The sequence below is a fragment of the Aspergillus brasiliensis genome (genome assembly GCF_001889945.1).
Source record: "Aspergillus brasiliensis CBS 101740 unplaced genomic scaffold ASPBRscaffold_20, whole genome shotgun sequence".
Classification (NCBI taxonomy): Eukaryota; Fungi; Ascomycota; class Eurotiomycetes; order Eurotiales; family Aspergillaceae; genus Aspergillus; species Aspergillus brasiliensis.
In genome coordinates this window covers 285,427-300,459 of record NW_027137461.1, presented here as the reverse complement: position 1 = coordinate 300,459, position 15,033 = coordinate 285,427, and the positions used below count along the sequence as shown (strand labels likewise).

The window sequence follows — 15,033 nt, the reverse complement described above, 5'->3', positions numbered from 1 at the left end:
ACATTCAATTGAGAAGGGTATGAATAGTTCAGTACTGTACCATTAGACGCGCTTCAATGCAACATAAAAAGCACGTTATGGTGCAACTTCATGTTTGCCTACTTGGACTCCCGGGAACTGGCTTCCTGCTGGGAACGCCCAGGTTCATGGGCCTGGCCCCCGGCTGGGATGGGACACGATTAACCTGGCTATGGGATGCCTGAGGCTTGCTAGCTGCAATCGTCTGATATTCAGGAGGGCTATCCTCCTCCAGGAGAAGGGGAGCCTTGTGGATTTTGAGCACGCTTTGTTGACGCGCAACGGGAGAGTTTGGGGGTGAACCAGAACGGGACTCTGGCGGACTTTCGGGGAGCATATCGAGTGTCTCTGCAGAGGACATCGCTTCCTGATTGCTGTAGGGTGTGGACGCCTCAGGTTCCTTTCCAACTGGAGATCGCGGATCAGCTCCAGGTTCAACAGATCTTTCGGAAGAGGCATCTGGTGGGTTATACTCTCGACGGGGGCCATCCACAGGACTGAGAGTCTCAGCCATGGCATCTTCGTAACTGGGAGGTGCATCGTCGTAGCCGTCCTCAGGGTTGGCAGGCACAGGAGGTCTAGCAGGCCGAGGCGGCATTGGGGGACGTGTGCTACTATCCATCGATCCGGTGGGACTTGTAGGGGTAGCCGTTGGCTTGGCCTGCCCGTTGGTGGCCATGGCATCCAGAAGTGCTTTCGGAGGAGCAATACCGGAGTAAACTTTCACGGGCATCCGCAGCGGAAGAACGATAAGTTGAGGCTACTGGCTGTGAGCAAGACACCCAAAGAATTGTACAGCTAACAACTCACCTTCATGTTTCCAACACTTCCATGGGTCAGGCCCACTCGAACTTCAAGCTCATACGTCCGCGAGACATTGCAGGTCTCGAAGGACGGCGCTACTGTGCTGGGTAGAGGTATGCCACTCCACAAATCAGCATCGATCGTCCACTCCGTATCCGCTGGGTCTCCGCCTCTTCCCAGAGGTACAGCCATATTACTCTGACTTAGGATGACCCAAGTGCCACTTTCGGTGCGCCGTAAGTCATGAGCGATAATGTTGGTGTAAGAAATCAGCTCGACCTGTATCATCTGCAAGAAAATGGTCTCGTAAGACTCCGACAGTTTTTTGACGAGGACACGCATCGGTATAGGCTCATTGCAGGTCAGGATTGACGGGTTGGGTAGCCGCAGGTCAGCGGATACGCGAGGGGAACCGCCCGCGGCGTCCCGGAGCGAACTGCTTGACATCTTCTGGAAAAGGCTTCTTTTTTTGGACACATTCGGGGCATCTGTAAATTGATGTTGTCGTCTGGCATATGTTTCTTCGTTCGGTTTGCCTGTCCTGGGAGGCTCGATGGGAAGGAAGTTTAGGTTGGTGATCTAGCAGCCAGTTATCAGCATCGAACTGCCGCAAATTGTCCTCTTGCCGCAGCGATCGCTCCTGGGATCTGGAAATCAACATACCGCCCTGAGATTCTCTTTGTAGAACTGTGGACGAATAACCGTCGCTTTCACATAGTATTTGATGTCGGCCATGCCCGGGAAGCCACTTAGTGAAGGGGGGAGCGTCTTCTTCACATGGCGAGCGGTGTCTTTGGCCATTTCCACCCTCAGGCCCGTGATGTTCAGGTTCGTAAGCATGCTATTGTGTATGCTGCAAGAATTGTTGAACGGGAACTGGAGAGCCACTATAAGTTCTGTATGCCACGGATGATACTATGCGAACTTTACTGACCTTGAATTTGAAGGGATATTCATACGTCCCTCTTGCAAATGTATAGGCCCTGTCTGGAGTCTCTGCATTGAATACCGCTGCGGTGGGGAAAACCGTTTCGACTTTGTACAGGATCTACACCAGCTAATCAGTATCGCTTCTATCAAAGCCCATCACAATAATTTCTTTCGCGCCTCGGATAGAGAAGAAAGAGAAGGCTGGAGGGGAATTCCTCGGGATTCGCACCTTGTGCACCTCGATTTCGGTACGTTTCTTATCCGACTGCTCATTATGAGGATATCGCGGACCTGCCAGGCGCGTCCGACTTTCGCCTTCTAATTTTACTTGAATGCCTCCGATTGCAGCTTCAGAATGTAATTGTAGAACCACCTTTCCCGTGAGAAAGTCGAGATTGGTGAAATGCTTATGTGGCCGGTCCAGGTGGATGATTACAGACATGGCGACCACAGTTGATGAACCGTGTGGCGGTTGAAGCGGGCCGGCAAGCGTGCACAGGTCCGTTGTCAGGACCGAACCAGTCTGTGCTGGGGTAGACGACGGTGCACTGGAGAAATAGGGGAGAATGTCTACTGAGAACGGATATGGATATCAAGTAAACAAAGGAACAGGAACCAGCCCACGGCGGCGGAGGGGATGAAAGCTGGAGAAGGAAGACGAGGACGGAGAGTTCGGCAGTGACTTTTCTGACTAGATTATTACAAGCTGGGAAAATGACGTTCGAATCCAGGGGACGCAAAAGCGCAAGGGCGTGGGGCAACCCGAGAAGTGTACGGTCTCGGCGCGTTCGGAACTTTCCCCTCTCAAACAATAGACCATTTATAATGGAATGGACTCAAGGAGAGTATCCTGGAGTTTTGACTGCTGATTGATCTGAGCGAGCAACCGGTGGAGTCCATTGACCGGGTTTTTGTATCATACGGTGGGTGCGACCCAAATCTGGGCCTCTCAGTCTGACACCGTCTGACGGGCAAGCCAGACTGAATGGCGATCCTCTCGCAGGGCTGGTTTTTGCTGGGCTCCGATTCGTGTCGCTGCCGGGTTTATGCTAAGCCACTCCGACAACTTCATGGAACCCACCCCCCGTTGCACCGCCACGTCACGGACGCTAGCAGAGCCATGGCAATGGCATCAAAGACTGATGGAATGGATTAATTGGGTATCGCTAAGTGATCTATACTTCCGAGCTACAAGTACACTTCTAGGCACCAAGATTTCCAACTTGACTGCAGTGGGGTGGGCCGTCAGAGACCTTCCTTAGCGAGCATGTCTAGAATCATTAGCCACGGTTATCAACCGATGCGCGGCCGAGACAGTTCGCGCCTTACCTGCAATATCAAGGTAGAACGCAATGGCGTTAAACCTATAGGACACAAATAAAGCCAGTGTCAGCAGGGGCGCTCGCATGTCCAATGAATTGGGGTTGAAAGTCTATTGGCGAACCTCTGTCTGTTGCCTGTAAGTTTTCCGGCCAACCACTTGAGTCGGTTGCTCCAGTTGATCAAGTCCAAGTGGCTGACGCCCTCAAGGGTGCCCTTGTATCCGTTATCACCTCCCCACTTGCTGCTGGCGACGCTGACAAGCCCATCATTGTACCCTTCTAGTTGTTCCAGAAGACGATGGGACAGACGGAAGACGGACCAGAAACCTGGCTGCATTGCCGCCCCGTAGGAAAAGTATCTGCAGTAACTCAGCGATACTGCTGACGGCACCATTCTGGACCAGTGGAGACCTACCGGACATCTTCAATGTCTGGTGTTGCGGGGTTGAAAGTGTTCGTCATATAGTCACGGGTTAGCTGGGCAAACGCGCCCGTTTCTACCTTTAGCCGGTCCAGAGCATAGTACAGCTGGGCAAGGCGGTCATCTAAGACCACATTAGATAGTTTCCGTGGAAGCATAGTCCATACTAACCGCCAATCTGCTTGAAGACGTAGTCTGCGACTGCAGAGCCTAGGAACATTGAGTGAGTTTTCCCGGAAACCTGTATTGTCACATACCTCTATGTGGGGTCGCAATCGTGGTCAACGACTTTACCTTGAAGTCAGTCGGCTTCAGATGAGTGATCATATATCGAGAGTCGAGACCGCTTGAGCACTGATTAACAACCGCCGTTGACGAATAGACCTCCTGATTCTTACCCCTAAGGGAAGTGTAAATAACAGCTCCCGTAACGGCAAGGAGATGCTGCGCTTACCATGCTATGACTATTCCTCGTCAGACAAAAGACATCATAGAGTTCAGGAAAGACACTTACGCAATTATATTTACATGTTCTCCGGGCGCGCCGATAGCGATATCTTTCGCTAATTCTTCAGCACGCGTTTCGATAGATGCCGAGGGAGGCACTGTGGCAGTGATGACCCGAACACCTTTCATCGACAAAGCCTCCTTGATACCGCGCCAATACTGGACTCCAGGAAGATAACGCCCAGCAAGACGCAGTTCGTCGAATCCAAGCAGGCCATGCGCGAGAACAACTGCGTGTTTTGGGGCATCTGTTGATAGAATACTAGTTAGCTGGACACTAATCATAAGGTGTTTGAGTAGCCATGCAAACCGTAATTCTCCCTAATTACTGCGTATTCGTCTCTAATGACCTTTCCCAGGTCTTCCAGGCGTGGATCAAAAGCATCGGGGCTGTTGGGATGTTGTGGGCTGTGCCTACGCGTTGAGGAATGAAGGCACCTCAAGGTTGGATAGCTGACAGAGGAAGAATACAATTTGAAGCATTTTAGGCCGTTATAGACGGCGACAGCATTTCTCATTTTATTATTCCTCTTCACTGGTTATGCGATGCTGGAGAGAGGCTAGAAAGCAAGATATACATCTGGCGGCCGCTGGTGTTCCTGATGACGCAACAGTTACTGGGCGCATTCCTGCCTTAGGCCACAAGGCCATGCCACCGAATCAACGTCTACTATATCCACAACCTGTCACTGCCAATAAGACATGCTACTGACGAGTTAGTATTGCTTTTCTAGTTCCACCTTGAAGATATAGGCGCTACACTACAATACTGAGCTGTGGTTGAGAGGTCATACGGTTGACCAGCAGCAGCCTTATAAGAACATCAAGGACTCAAGGTAACTTCAAGTTGACTCTCTGCCATCTCCAGATAAGACATGGCATGAATTTATGTAATGCTCAAACAGCGGGCCAGAACTATATTCACAGGCTGAAAGCAAATGACAAACAAGAACCCCCTCATGCTGCCACAATGACAATCATCATTCCTCTATGCCTTCGTCACGATCTTCTCGGACGGCTCGGGCTTCACATCGACCAGTGCATGGATAAGAGTCTCAATAACCTTTTGGCCTCTCTCGTTGCCGGCAACCTTGATTTCCTGGAGCTTCACCTCAGCCTCCTTGTTCGCATCCTCCTCGGCCTTCTTGTATCCACTCGAGTGCTAGAAACAGTATTGTCAACTCTCGTATTCGTCCAGATGTTGCACCTGCCAAGGTCAACCCCGCAGGACAGATAGTCACTTCATACCTCAGCCTCGAACTTCTTGAACTCCTCCTCCTTTTGCTTTCTGTACTCCTCAATCTCCTTCTGTGCCTCGGACTTTGCCTCCCTTATGCGCTTCGTGCGGTCTACAAGAACGTTAACCGGATGCTGTGGTTATCGGGCGTCTAGTGACATACATTCTCTGGCTGGATGATGCGACACGTCAGCACTGATTGATAGTTCGGTAGTATTCCAAAGACAGAGTAAACTAACCTTGTTGGACAATCTTCTGAGCCTCCCTCTCGGCCTGGAAATAGAGATGGTCAACGACTATACCCCGCCCACTTCGCTCCAAATGCGACCTACATCGAGGAGGGTTTGAATGCCTGCGGAGTTCTGAGCGGACTATTCGAACGAATCAGTATGGTGAATTCCCCAGTCAAGCAGCACATTCTCCTCACCATCTTTGCAGTAATATCTCTCAAAACAGGCGCTTATTAGAAACGAGAGCGTCGGAGATTATAGGAGTATACAGAGGTGGAGTCGTGAGCTTGTGATGCGCCGTTCGATCTCCCCGACGCCACGAATGACCCCTTAGGCGGTCGGAGTTCTGCCACCAGACACCGCCATCGCTGATAATCACCGATAATCCGATGCAGATTTGGACATGATGCCAGCATTCAACTGTTCATTCATCAATTGCTTCTTATCTCGTTCTACGCATCTTGCAGACTGCATTCAAGGCGAGATGTCTCGTGCTTCCAAATTGACACTGGCCGCGACTGGTCTCGGTACGGCGGGGATCATCTACTTTGTGCACTGGGCACAAGAACAAGAGAAAATTGTATGTTACCGGTGCTTTCCGACCAAAAATGATTAGAGTGACTAATGCTTGCTCCGGGTATAGGGAATGCACAAGGCGGTTGAGCTAGACATGGAGAAACAGCGTATCCGCAGGGAGCGACAGGCCGAGTTCGAGATGCAAAGGGCGCTGGAGGAAGAGTACCGGAAGCTACAGAAGGTCTCGCCCAGCGTTGACGAACCAAGCGGAGGGAAGACGAATCAAGGACAAACATCATGATACATGACCGCGCGGTTCTTTACGATTCTTAGACGTTGTCTGGTATGTTCAAGCCCTTGGTGTCTAGTGGTAAACCGCTTTCTAACGAGAGCGCAGGCATAGTTGTCCGCATGGCATGTGATGGCTGTATGCTTGTAGAATATACCCAAAATGTACATTAGAGATCAATATCCATACCCACTCTGTATACTATCGACTCAGTTGTGTATCTGGGATCATAAATGTGCTAAAACGGCAGTTCAAGCGTTGGAATAATGCTAAAAGACTTGATGTGAAGGACAGACAGTGATTCACGCAGTACTGTCATGCATGTATGGGATTCAGTTGTGCATTGCTTGAAACAGAACAAATGACAGTGCCAGACACGCATGATATCAGGCATTGTTGTAGACATTCTTATCAGCCAAGGATGGCACGGTGACATGTGCCGGCTGGACGGCGGACTCCGAGATAGGAGCGATAGCAGACCGACATAAAAGAAGGCCGGCTATCATCGGAGGCCGGCCCAATTCCGGCCTCATGCAACTAAGAAAGCCTAATCGGGCCTGATCCAAGGATGCTGGCCAATCATGCTGGAGGCCATGTGACATAAGGCCTTGGCATTTGGTGAAGTATAAAGCAGGTCATGATGTAGATGGCGAGGCTTTGGGGCAATTATGGCTGTATTAGTTGTGTTTTTGTGAGTGGTAAAATGTCTGTCATACTAGTAGGAGACTGCATTTGTATAGAAGTAGCCTTTTGACACCCTGCAGGCGGCTAGACCTCGGAACGAGCAGATGGCGCATCTGCTATACCCTGCTCAATCGGGAATAGCGCGTCCCCGTGATTCTGGCTTGCCCTTGTTTGCCAAGAGTTTGTATAGAGTCGATAGACGTGCATCTGATGGACAGACAGGCCTGCAAGGGGCGCTGATTCCTTGTAGAATCATCGCAGAACCCCAATATATCACGTAGAATGGTCCAGCGCCTTTGATGCTACGCTATCGTGAATGAGTCTGAGGTCTCCACGCAGTTTTCCTGCCTCTTTCGTAATGGTGCCTTCGAGGCCGGAATTGATACCGGCCTCTGAGTATTATAAGAATCGCCTGCTTTCCCGCCCAATTTGCACTCTCAAGCTCTCCTTCCCAGATCCTCCAGTATCTGCAAGCACTCCCAGTGGGAAATTTCCCGTTTTTCTTATCTTCTTCCTTCTTCCTTCTTTGACTTTGGGCTCTACCAACCCTATACTCTCTCATCGTCATCACGTCATCATCCATTTGCCTTACATCTCGGATAGACTTCTATACTGCATTACCTCCACACCATGTCTCCTTCTAGAGTTCCTTTGCCCAACAGCACTGTGGATCGCTTCCCTCATATCCATGATGACCCTTCCACCTTGCCCCGGTCCCTGGACCCTTTCACCATCACCACCTCCACTGGCTTCCTCCCTTACCTCACTGCCCCTACTAAGCTGCCTGATGTCTTCCAGCCTCTAATGTCCCTGCTGGAGCGGATGCCAGTACTCAAAGAAGATGGTACTCCCGGTCTGCTGGCCAAGTATGAGCTGGGCCCTGCCGTCCTGGCTGAGCTGCCCGACTTGACCGATGAGATCGACAAGCAGGTCACTGCCGAGGGGTCGCCGGACCTATACATGGTTGCTGCTCTGTTCCGGGACTATTCATTCCTCGCTTCAGCTTATATCCTTGAGCCCTGCTGGGAGAACTGGTGCAAGAACCCTGAGGGTGGTTACGGGTTGGGGCGGGACCTGTTGCCCAAGACTGTAGCTCGTCCCATGTACCGTTGTGCTCAGCTGTATGTCCTGTCCCACGTAACTACATGTAACATAAACCCTATACTAACATGATATAGCTTGGACATCCCTCCTTTCTTGTCTTATGCAGCTGCATACTCCCTCTTCAACTATACCTTGGCTGATCCGTCCAAGGGCCTGGTCTACCCTAACCTCCGGTTGATCCGCGGCTTCGAGAATGGCCTCGACCCCAAGAGCTCAGAGGCGGGCTTCATCCTGACCCATGTGGACATGGTCAAGTACTCGAGCGGCCTCATCAGCGGAGCTGTCAAGGTTGTCGACACTGTTGAGCAGGGCGGACCCCGTTCGGCAGTCAACGATGGGTTCCGAGAGATCCTGGAGTCAATGGAAAAGATCGAAGCAGCCATGGAGGGTATGCATATCCCTGCTACACGTATAAGTACATCCCATCTAACAATAACAGACATGTGGGCCAACTCCAAGCCCCAGGACTACCTCTCGTTCCGCGTCTTCATCTTCGGAATCACCTCTCAGTCTATGTTCCCCAACGGAGTCGTCTACGATGGGGTACTCGACAACAAGCCTCTTTTCTTCCGCGGAGAGAGTGGAGCAAACGACAGCATGGTAAGCATCCATGCTCACTCATTATACGATAAACAGCTCGAGCTAATGTCTTGCATAGATCCCATTGCTCGACCACCTTTGCCAGATCCCAATGCCCTCTAACCCGCTCACCAAGGTGCTGCATGAATTCCGTGCTTACCGGCCCCATCCTCACCGGGAGTTCCTCGCGCACATCAACTCCAAGTCGGAAGAGGTCGGGGTACGCAACTTTGCGCTGGCGGACACCGAGACGGCGATTCTCTTCCTGAAGACACTTAACCACGTGCGCAGCTTCCGCTGGCGGCACTGGCTGTTTGCTCGGGAGTACATTATCCGCCGCACGCCGCATCCTACTGCCACCGGTGGAAGCCCCATTGTTACGGTATGTTAATACTAGCCTTTCTGGGGGGGGGGGGGGGGTAGATGTAGTAGCAGAGCGACTAACAGTGTACAGTGGCTCCCGAACCAGCTGTCTGCTGTGATGGACTTGATGCTTTCAGTCTACGACACGTATCTGGCCCCGCAGAAGGGGGATGGCGTGGGACCGGACGGACAGAAGGGCTACGATGCTTATGCGAAGCAGGTTGAGCCGATGATGGAGATGGTGCGGGATCAGCGGGAGAAGTTGGCGAAGGAGGTAGAGAAGTGGTGTCAGGAGAGGGGAGTATAGATAGATGCCTATGGAGGGTTATGATACCTGCCACATACGTGTGCAACAGAGCAATTATTGACATATTTTAACAACAATAGAAACTACTCCTTCAAACATACAGTATCTCTATAATGTATATAATCTCCGAGGTAATTAACGTAGTCACAACCCACGTGTTGTAGATCCACACACAACTCGGACATTCCACATTCGGCTGATGCAATGAACCAACTAACCAACGGACCTCGGCATTTCTCCGCATTGTCTCCATCCCTCCTTTTATATCAACTTCTTCTCCGCACTCACCCACCAACTTCCCTTTCTACAGACTACCACACCTACACCATCCACAATTACAATCACCACACAACCTCAGTATCACAGAATGTCGCCAACCCAACCCCCCGATGAACACTTCCACGGCTACCTCTCCCACTCCCCCACCACACCCCTAACCTACGCCCCCTACGCCCCGAAACCCTTCACCCCCACCGACATCGAAATCACCATCACCCACTGCGGCATCTGCGGAACCGACCTCCACACACTTCGCTCAGGCTGGGGCCCCAACACAACAACCTACCCATGCATCGTGGGCCACGAAATCATCGGCATCGTGACACGCATCGGCTCCTCCATCCCGACATCCCCCGCTTACCCCAACACCACGCCGCTACAAATCGGCGACCGAGTCGGCATCGGCGCTCAAACCCTCTCCTGCCTACAACCATCCTGCGAGGAGTGCGTCGCGGGGAAGGAGAACTACTGTCCGCGCATCACGGGCACGTATAACAGCCGGTACTGGGATAATCAGACGGGGAAAAGGAGCGATGTTATAGCGTATGGAGGATTCGCGAGGAAGTGGCGCGGGCCGGCGGCGTTTGCGTTTCGGATTCCGGAGAAGTTGCCAAGTGAGGTTGCAGCGCCGTTGCTTTGTGCGGGGACGACGGTGTTTGCGCCGCTGAGGAAGTATATTCTTGGGGATGGGGTGGGGAGTGGAAATGGGAAAGGGAAGACGGTAGCGGTGGTGGGGATAGGCGGATTGGGCCATTTGGGGATTATGTTTGCGAAGGCGTTGGGGTGTGAGAGGGTTATTGGGATCTCGAGGAGTAATAGGAAGCGAGAGGATGCTGTGAAGGGGTTAGGGGCTGATGAGTTTATTGCGACGGGGGAGGAGAAAGGGTGGGAGAAGAAGTGGAGTCGATCGGTGGATTTGATTCTTTGTACGGTGGATGGGGATGATATGCCGTTGGGGAAGTATTTGAGGTTGTTGAAGGCTGGGGGCACGTTTGTGTTGGTGGGCGCGCCGGAGAAGCCGTTGCCCAGGATGAGGGCGTTCGAGTTGATTGGGAAGGGGGTCAATGTGACAGGGTCGAATATTGGGAGTCGCGAGGATATTAGATGTATGTTGGAGGTTGCGGCGGAGAAGGGGGTTGCGCCGTGGGTGGAGACGAGGAGGATGGAGGAGGTGAATGAGGCGTTGAGGGATATGGAGGATGGGAGGGCAAGGTTTAGATATGTCTTGGTAAATGGGGAGGAGAGGGGAAGTCGGTTGTAGATCTACTGCGTCTGCTTGGCTGTATAGGGTTGGGGAGTTGTATAGGGTGGGTGTGTGGTGAGGGAGTGGTATAGATAGACTATGGCAGTATCTTCGGATAAAGGTCTCATCCAAGAAGAATGTTCTGTATGTCAATTCTAATCAGGAAATGTAGAGAAGGTTCTTCACTCCTGATACGCTCGGTTTGATTCCGACGTGGAGATGAGGGTATATTCCCAATCGGGAAACAGGTACGAGATACACGAGATATACGAGGCTGCAGATCATGAAGCTTCACACAGAAAAATTCTATACAGGTGGCAATTTGAGAATGGGAGTTCTGTTTCAAGACTTAATTGTTCTGTCTGTCAATCATATTCTTTTCAGTCGAATCACCCAGACACAGTCTTCATTCCCACCATTCAATAAGATGTCTTCAGATGCGCATAGCGGCTGGGTGGCCTAACAGTACAACCCATCAATGCCGGCTGCGATTATTCGCAGCACTCTTTATGCTAGGCACTCCCGTTCATAGCTATCGTCTGCTTCGGGCATGAACATGGTTTTCGATCCCTTTCGTTATCGGGGGATACTGTATGCCAACCCTTTCAACGTGGACTTGCATTGTCACTGACCAACTAGTCGAGGCAATAGGATACATCGGCCGCGCCATGTCGGCATCTCAACAACAACCCCCACCCCCCCCCAACTGAACTATCGGCCCTACACCATGCAGAGCACCCTTCTGCTGGTCGCCCCGGCTGTCTTCGGTGCGAGCATATATATGGAATTGGGCCGGATCATTGCCCTTTGAAAGGGAAAGAGTTGGCGATCATCCGAGTCGGCTGAATAACCAGGATATTCGTTTCTGGCGATGTGCTTAGCTTTCTGATGCAGGCGTCGGGCGAGTGCATTCTGTGGCAGAGTGGTGCCATGTGAAGTGCTAATGTGCATACAAGGACGGGAATCATGGTCAATGGATCTCAGAGTATGGGACATAATATCATTATCGGTGGCCCGATGGTGCAGATTGCTTTCTTCGGCTTCTTTGTCATGAGCACGGGCGCGGGAGCATCAAGACAGAAAAGGAAGAGAGGAAGGAATCAGAGGAGTCTGTCTCTGTGTAGGTAGAGCTGTCGTGGCTTGTGAACTATCCAGTTATTGAATACAATGCATCACGAATGTATCTCCTGCTGTCCCATTTCAGCTCTATCAGGCGTATTAACCGGATGTGTCGCTCCGAATATTTCCAGCATATGCCTCTCAATTAGTGGCCTCCATTCGTCGTCCAGAACTTCCCATAATTCTCGTGCCACCCTGCTTCCCCGATCCCCCATGTACCATGCATCCCTCAAGTGATGGAATACAACGCAGTGATATGCTAGCATAACCAAAGCTAGCGGTTTGTGCTCCCGCAAAAGCTCCATAAATTCGGGTGATTGTCTGATCGCCCATCGACAAGAAGTCGACGCAGAGGACAGACCAGAGCGTGCCTCAGCCAGCATTTCTGCCAGACAGTCAAGTGCTTTCTCGTAAACAGCTGTGTCATGGGTGTCATCTTGAACCCCGCAAGCGTTGTTCATCTCATGCAGCCGCTCCAAGCTTGACCGTGCGTCCCTCAAGTAGCCCTCATCCAAGTCTTCCACCTCATAAATTATGCGCCATTCATCGCTCTTTATGACTGAAGAAGCTTGCGTTAGAATCTGGTGAACCCCACGTGCGAGCGTGAATATTTGGATCAGATCATCCACATTTGCCCATGGATCGCTAGACTCGGGTGCGTGAGGTAAGCCGAAAGTGTAATAGACCACGATGCTGGCGAATGCAAACATAGCCTTCGCATTAGATGGGTTGATATCGCTCAGCCTCTCGCGGAAAAGGGCGAGTGCTTGGGCCTGATGTGCAACCGCAGTGCTGAGATAAATCGGGCGCTGCTGGGCATCTTGCCTTGTTCGAGCAATATGTAGGGCCGAAAGCGCCAGTAACCCACGCATTAGGAAAGGATGTGTGATGGCTTCCTCCGAAGCGCGAAAGCGCCAGATGTGGTCCGTTTGTTCGCCCCGAGATACAATTCTGTGTGTTGAGTTGCACCATTGCATCATCAGCTCCAAGTCTGTGATGTTCAAGCTGGGGACTGCTTGCGAGGCGGCGAATGCATCACCCCATCTTCCTAGGATGCTGAGGGAGTTGGCAGTCGTAGCTTCAGCAGACTCAGAGTGTGAGGTTTCTGCCGGGCTGGACTTCTTGGACCGCTGGCGAGAAGGAGGTTCTTCATTTGTCCATAGCAGTGACGTGCCAGATTCATACTCGCAGGTTGCTAGGCGCTTTGAACAATTCGAACAGGAGGGTCGTAATTCATCACACTGGGATGGTCAGTAAGATAGACAAAAAAGACACAGGGAGGATTATATAGGAAAATACCTTCACCCGCCTTCGCTTGCATTGCAAGCAGCCGTGGCGCGATTTGCGATGGGGTCTTCTAAGTGCCATTGAACGTGGTGCAGGTGCTGCTGCTGGCCATGCTAGACCCGGGGAACTTTAGACCCGCGGTTGACTCCGTTCGCATGAAGCCGTCGCTTAGACCCGCTATCTCGCAGAATCTGGCGGTGGCAGACAAGAAACTCAAGGCTGAAGTATTTCAACTTTCTTTCGAGCCAAGATCGCCTTACGTCATCAAACAGGGTCCTCAGCACCAAAACTTTGTGTGAATTGATATTCTTATGGGCTATAAAACGAACTTCTAGAAAATCAATCTGGTATCTCGTATCGCATAAAGGAAACCGCAGAACAACCATGTCAAAAGAATCCTTTATCCTCTTAACTACCACTACTAGCAGCAGCAGAATCACTGCGCCGGCTAGCTTTCTCGTACAAGCCCAGCACCGTGATCAGCGCCATCAGGTCAAACTCCTGCCCATAATCCACAAACATCAGAAGCCTGCCAGTTTCCTTGCATTTCCAAACAGCATTGGTAAAAACCCCCACGATCTTGCCGGTCTGCTCGTCAACCAGTTTGAAGTTGCGACTGCTCCAGCTGCTCGTCTTGCGATCCTCCTTAACCCCGACCGAGTGTGTCCGGGTCCAGAGGAACGAGGGCCGTTCAGGGCCTCGGGCCGTTTGCATCGTCATCTGCCAACGATACTTGGCGTGTCGGTGGTCTTGCGCCAGCAGATCCTCGTATGTGATTCCATTGACATCACTGGGATCGCCCAGACCGACCTTAAGATGTCTCGAAAAATGTAGGAATTTGCAGACTGCCACGATCGGGCCGGTTTCGTCGGAACCCACGTGGAAGGTAAGGTCTGGCTTCTTGGGCGTGAGGGAGGAGTTCTGCACTCGGTAGAGCTGCTTTCCCTGGGCGGTCATCACATTGTAATGGCGTCGGAACAACGTGTTATGGATCTGATAGACGTGCGAGGCGCTTTGCTCGCTTGGAAATTTCTCGTCCATAGATCCCTCATAGCCGTCGGAGAGGCGAGATCCGACGAAGGTTGGGTCATTGGAGACCAGAGAAGGTTCGTAAGTAGCCATCCGTGTTAGGAGAGTAGTAGACTAGTAGTAGACTATGAGACGATGGCTCTGAGAACGGACCAGATTCATGGAATCGACGCCATTCCATGGTTCTTATATCTTGCTTCCGAGCCTTGAGTCGGACAAGGCGCACTGCTGCGGCTCATGCCGATACGAGACCCTTTGACGATCATCAGGCTGTGCATCACAGCCATTCTGCTTTTTCTCTTCTTGATTCCTTCGGCCAACCCGATCCTTGGATAACCTCAGCCAATCATCACGGTTCATGACTTAGCGGATACGATGGCCCCGATCGGGCCTAGCGTTGATGACTCAGGCCTGCTGTTTCATGTGACATCATCTGGTCTTAATAGTTATCACGTGACTATAAGCACAATCACCTGACTCTATGGCTCACCGCCCGGCGCGCGTCTCGAACTTTGGGAGAATTAATTGTTGGCCGGCGGAAGAGCAGAATCCCAGATTCCAGAAACACAGCGGCTTTGGACGGGCGTCTTGCTTCTTTCTCGCTCTGGCCGGCTGCTTGTCGATTCCTCAGCTTTTGGTCGATGACCCGCCCTCTCTGAATTGATTGCGCGTTCATACTACCCTCCTCTTACGCCGTCTGTCTGCCCCGAACCGAGGTGCAGCTCTATCCTTCGTCGCTCTTCGCGTTCATCTTTCCTCTGTTGC

General features: G+C 51.7%; 7 protein-coding genes across 7 annotated transcripts; 3 read left to right on the top strand and 4 right to left on the bottom strand.

The window, feature by feature from the left end:
• Positions 1-88: 88 nt before the first annotated feature.
• ASPBRDRAFT_59679 (arrestin (or S-antigen), N-terminal domain protein) lies at positions 89-2,194 on the bottom strand (the record flags this gene model as incomplete). Its single annotated transcript, XM_067628094.1, has 5 exons — positions 89-778; positions 829-1,401; positions 1,486-1,698; positions 1,757-1,870; positions 1,982-2,194. The coding sequence occupies 5 exons, from the start codon at positions 2,192-2,194 to the stop codon at positions 89-91; spliced, it is 1,803 nt and encodes a 600-aa protein (XP_067473827.1).
• Positions 2,195-2,880: 686 nt separating this feature from the next.
• Positions 2,881-4,547, bottom strand: ASPBRDRAFT_48878 (triglyceride lipase). The gene is made up of 9 exons (XM_067626179.1): positions 4,313-4,547; positions 4,010-4,250; positions 3,949-3,959; positions 3,753-3,842; positions 3,667-3,705; positions 3,490-3,619; positions 3,197-3,433; positions 3,082-3,116; positions 2,881-3,023 (listed from the first exon to the last, which is right to left on the bottom strand). The coding sequence occupies exons 1-9, from the start codon at positions 4,518-4,520 to the stop codon at positions 2,998-3,000; spliced, it is 1,017 nt and encodes a 338-aa protein (XP_067473826.1). The 5' UTR covers positions 4,521-4,547; the 3' UTR covers positions 2,881-2,997.
• Positions 4,548-4,826: 279 nt separating this feature from the next.
• On the bottom strand, positions 4,827-5,835 carry ASPBRDRAFT_211446 (uncharacterized protein; the record flags this gene model as incomplete). The annotated part of the gene is made up of 6 exons (XM_067621928.1): positions 4,827-5,164; positions 5,251-5,351; positions 5,403-5,411; positions 5,479-5,512; positions 5,572-5,610; positions 5,830-5,835. 6 exons carry the CDS (start codon positions 5,833-5,835, stop codon positions 4,991-4,993), a joined length of 363 nt encoding a protein of 120 aa, XP_067473825.1. The 3' UTR covers positions 4,827-4,990.
• A 97-nt stretch (positions 5,836-5,932) lies between these two features.
• On the top strand, positions 5,933-6,583 carry ASPBRDRAFT_48875 (protein PET117). The gene is made up of 3 exons (XM_067626177.1): positions 5,933-6,049; positions 6,113-6,328; positions 6,383-6,583. Exons 1-2 carry the CDS (start codon positions 5,954-5,956, stop codon positions 6,284-6,286), a joined length of 270 nt encoding a protein of 89 aa, XP_067473824.1. The 5' UTR covers positions 5,933-5,953; the 3' UTR covers positions 6,287-6,328; positions 6,383-6,583.
• Positions 6,584-7,411: 828 nt separating this feature from the next.
• On the top strand, positions 7,412-9,404 carry ASPBRDRAFT_69705 (indoleamine 2,3-dioxygenase family protein). The gene is made up of 4 exons (XM_067629041.1): positions 7,412-8,079; positions 8,137-8,662; positions 8,721-9,023; positions 9,096-9,404. Exons 1-4 carry the CDS (start codon positions 7,589-7,591, stop codon positions 9,309-9,311), a joined length of 1,536 nt encoding a protein of 511 aa, XP_067473823.1. The 5' UTR covers positions 7,412-7,588; the 3' UTR covers positions 9,312-9,404.
• Positions 9,405-9,505: 101 nt separating this feature from the next.
• ASPBRDRAFT_48873 (NAD(P)-dependent alcohol dehydrogenase) lies at positions 9,506-11,083 on the top strand. Its single transcript, XM_067626176.1, has one exon. It carries the CDS (start codon positions 9,679-9,681, stop codon positions 10,849-10,851), a length of 1,173 nt encoding a protein of 390 aa, XP_067473822.1. The 5' UTR covers positions 9,506-9,678; the 3' UTR covers positions 10,852-11,083.
• Positions 11,084-12,005: 922 nt separating this feature from the next.
• Positions 12,006-14,361, bottom strand: ASPBRDRAFT_59672 (Zn(II)2Cys6 transcription factor domain-containing protein; the record flags this gene model as incomplete). The annotated part of the gene is made up of 3 exons (XM_067628093.1): positions 12,006-13,193; positions 13,569-13,570; positions 13,656-14,361. The coding sequence occupies 3 exons, from the start codon at positions 14,359-14,361 to the stop codon at positions 12,006-12,008; spliced, it is 1,896 nt and encodes a 631-aa protein (XP_067473821.1).
• Between the last annotated feature and the right edge of the window lie 672 nt (positions 14,362-15,033).

Excerpts from the sequence above, each read along its gene's own strand:
- ASPBRDRAFT_48878 (XM_067626179.1), bottom strand. The coding sequence starts at position 4,520 with ATGAGAAATGCTGTCGCCGTCTATAACGGCCTAAAATGCTTCAAATTG. Across the intron at positions 3,620-3,666 it reads CGTCTTCAAGCAGATTGGCG|ATGACCGCCTTGCCCAGCTG; the intron begins GTTAGTATGGAC and ends ATGTGGTCTTAG. Across the intron at positions 3,024-3,081 it reads GTTCTACCTTGATATTGCAG|ACATGCTCGCTAAGGAAGGT; the intron begins GTAAGGCGCGAA and ends TAATGATTCTAG.
- ASPBRDRAFT_48875 (XM_067626177.1), top strand. The coding sequence starts at position 5,954 with ATGTCTCGTGCTTCCAAATTGACACTGGCCGCGACTGGTCTCGGTACG. Across the intron at positions 6,050-6,112 it reads CACAAGAACAAGAGAAAATT|GGAATGCACAAGGCGGTTGA; the intron begins GTATGTTACCGG and ends CTCCGGGTATAG.
- ASPBRDRAFT_69705 (XM_067629041.1), top strand. The coding sequence starts at position 7,589 with ATGTCTCCTTCTAGAGTTCCTTTGCCCAACAGCACTGTGGATCGCTTC. Across the intron at positions 8,080-8,136 it reads ATGTACCGTTGTGCTCAGCT|CTTGGACATCCCTCCTTTCT; the intron begins GTATGTCCTGTC and ends AACATGATATAG. Across the intron at positions 8,663-8,720 it reads GTGGAGCAAACGACAGCATG|ATCCCATTGCTCGACCACCT; the intron begins GTAAGCATCCAT and ends TGTCTTGCATAG.
- ASPBRDRAFT_48873 (XM_067626176.1), top strand. The coding sequence starts at position 9,679 with ATGTCGCCAACCCAACCCCCCGATGAACACTTCCACGGCTACCTCTCC.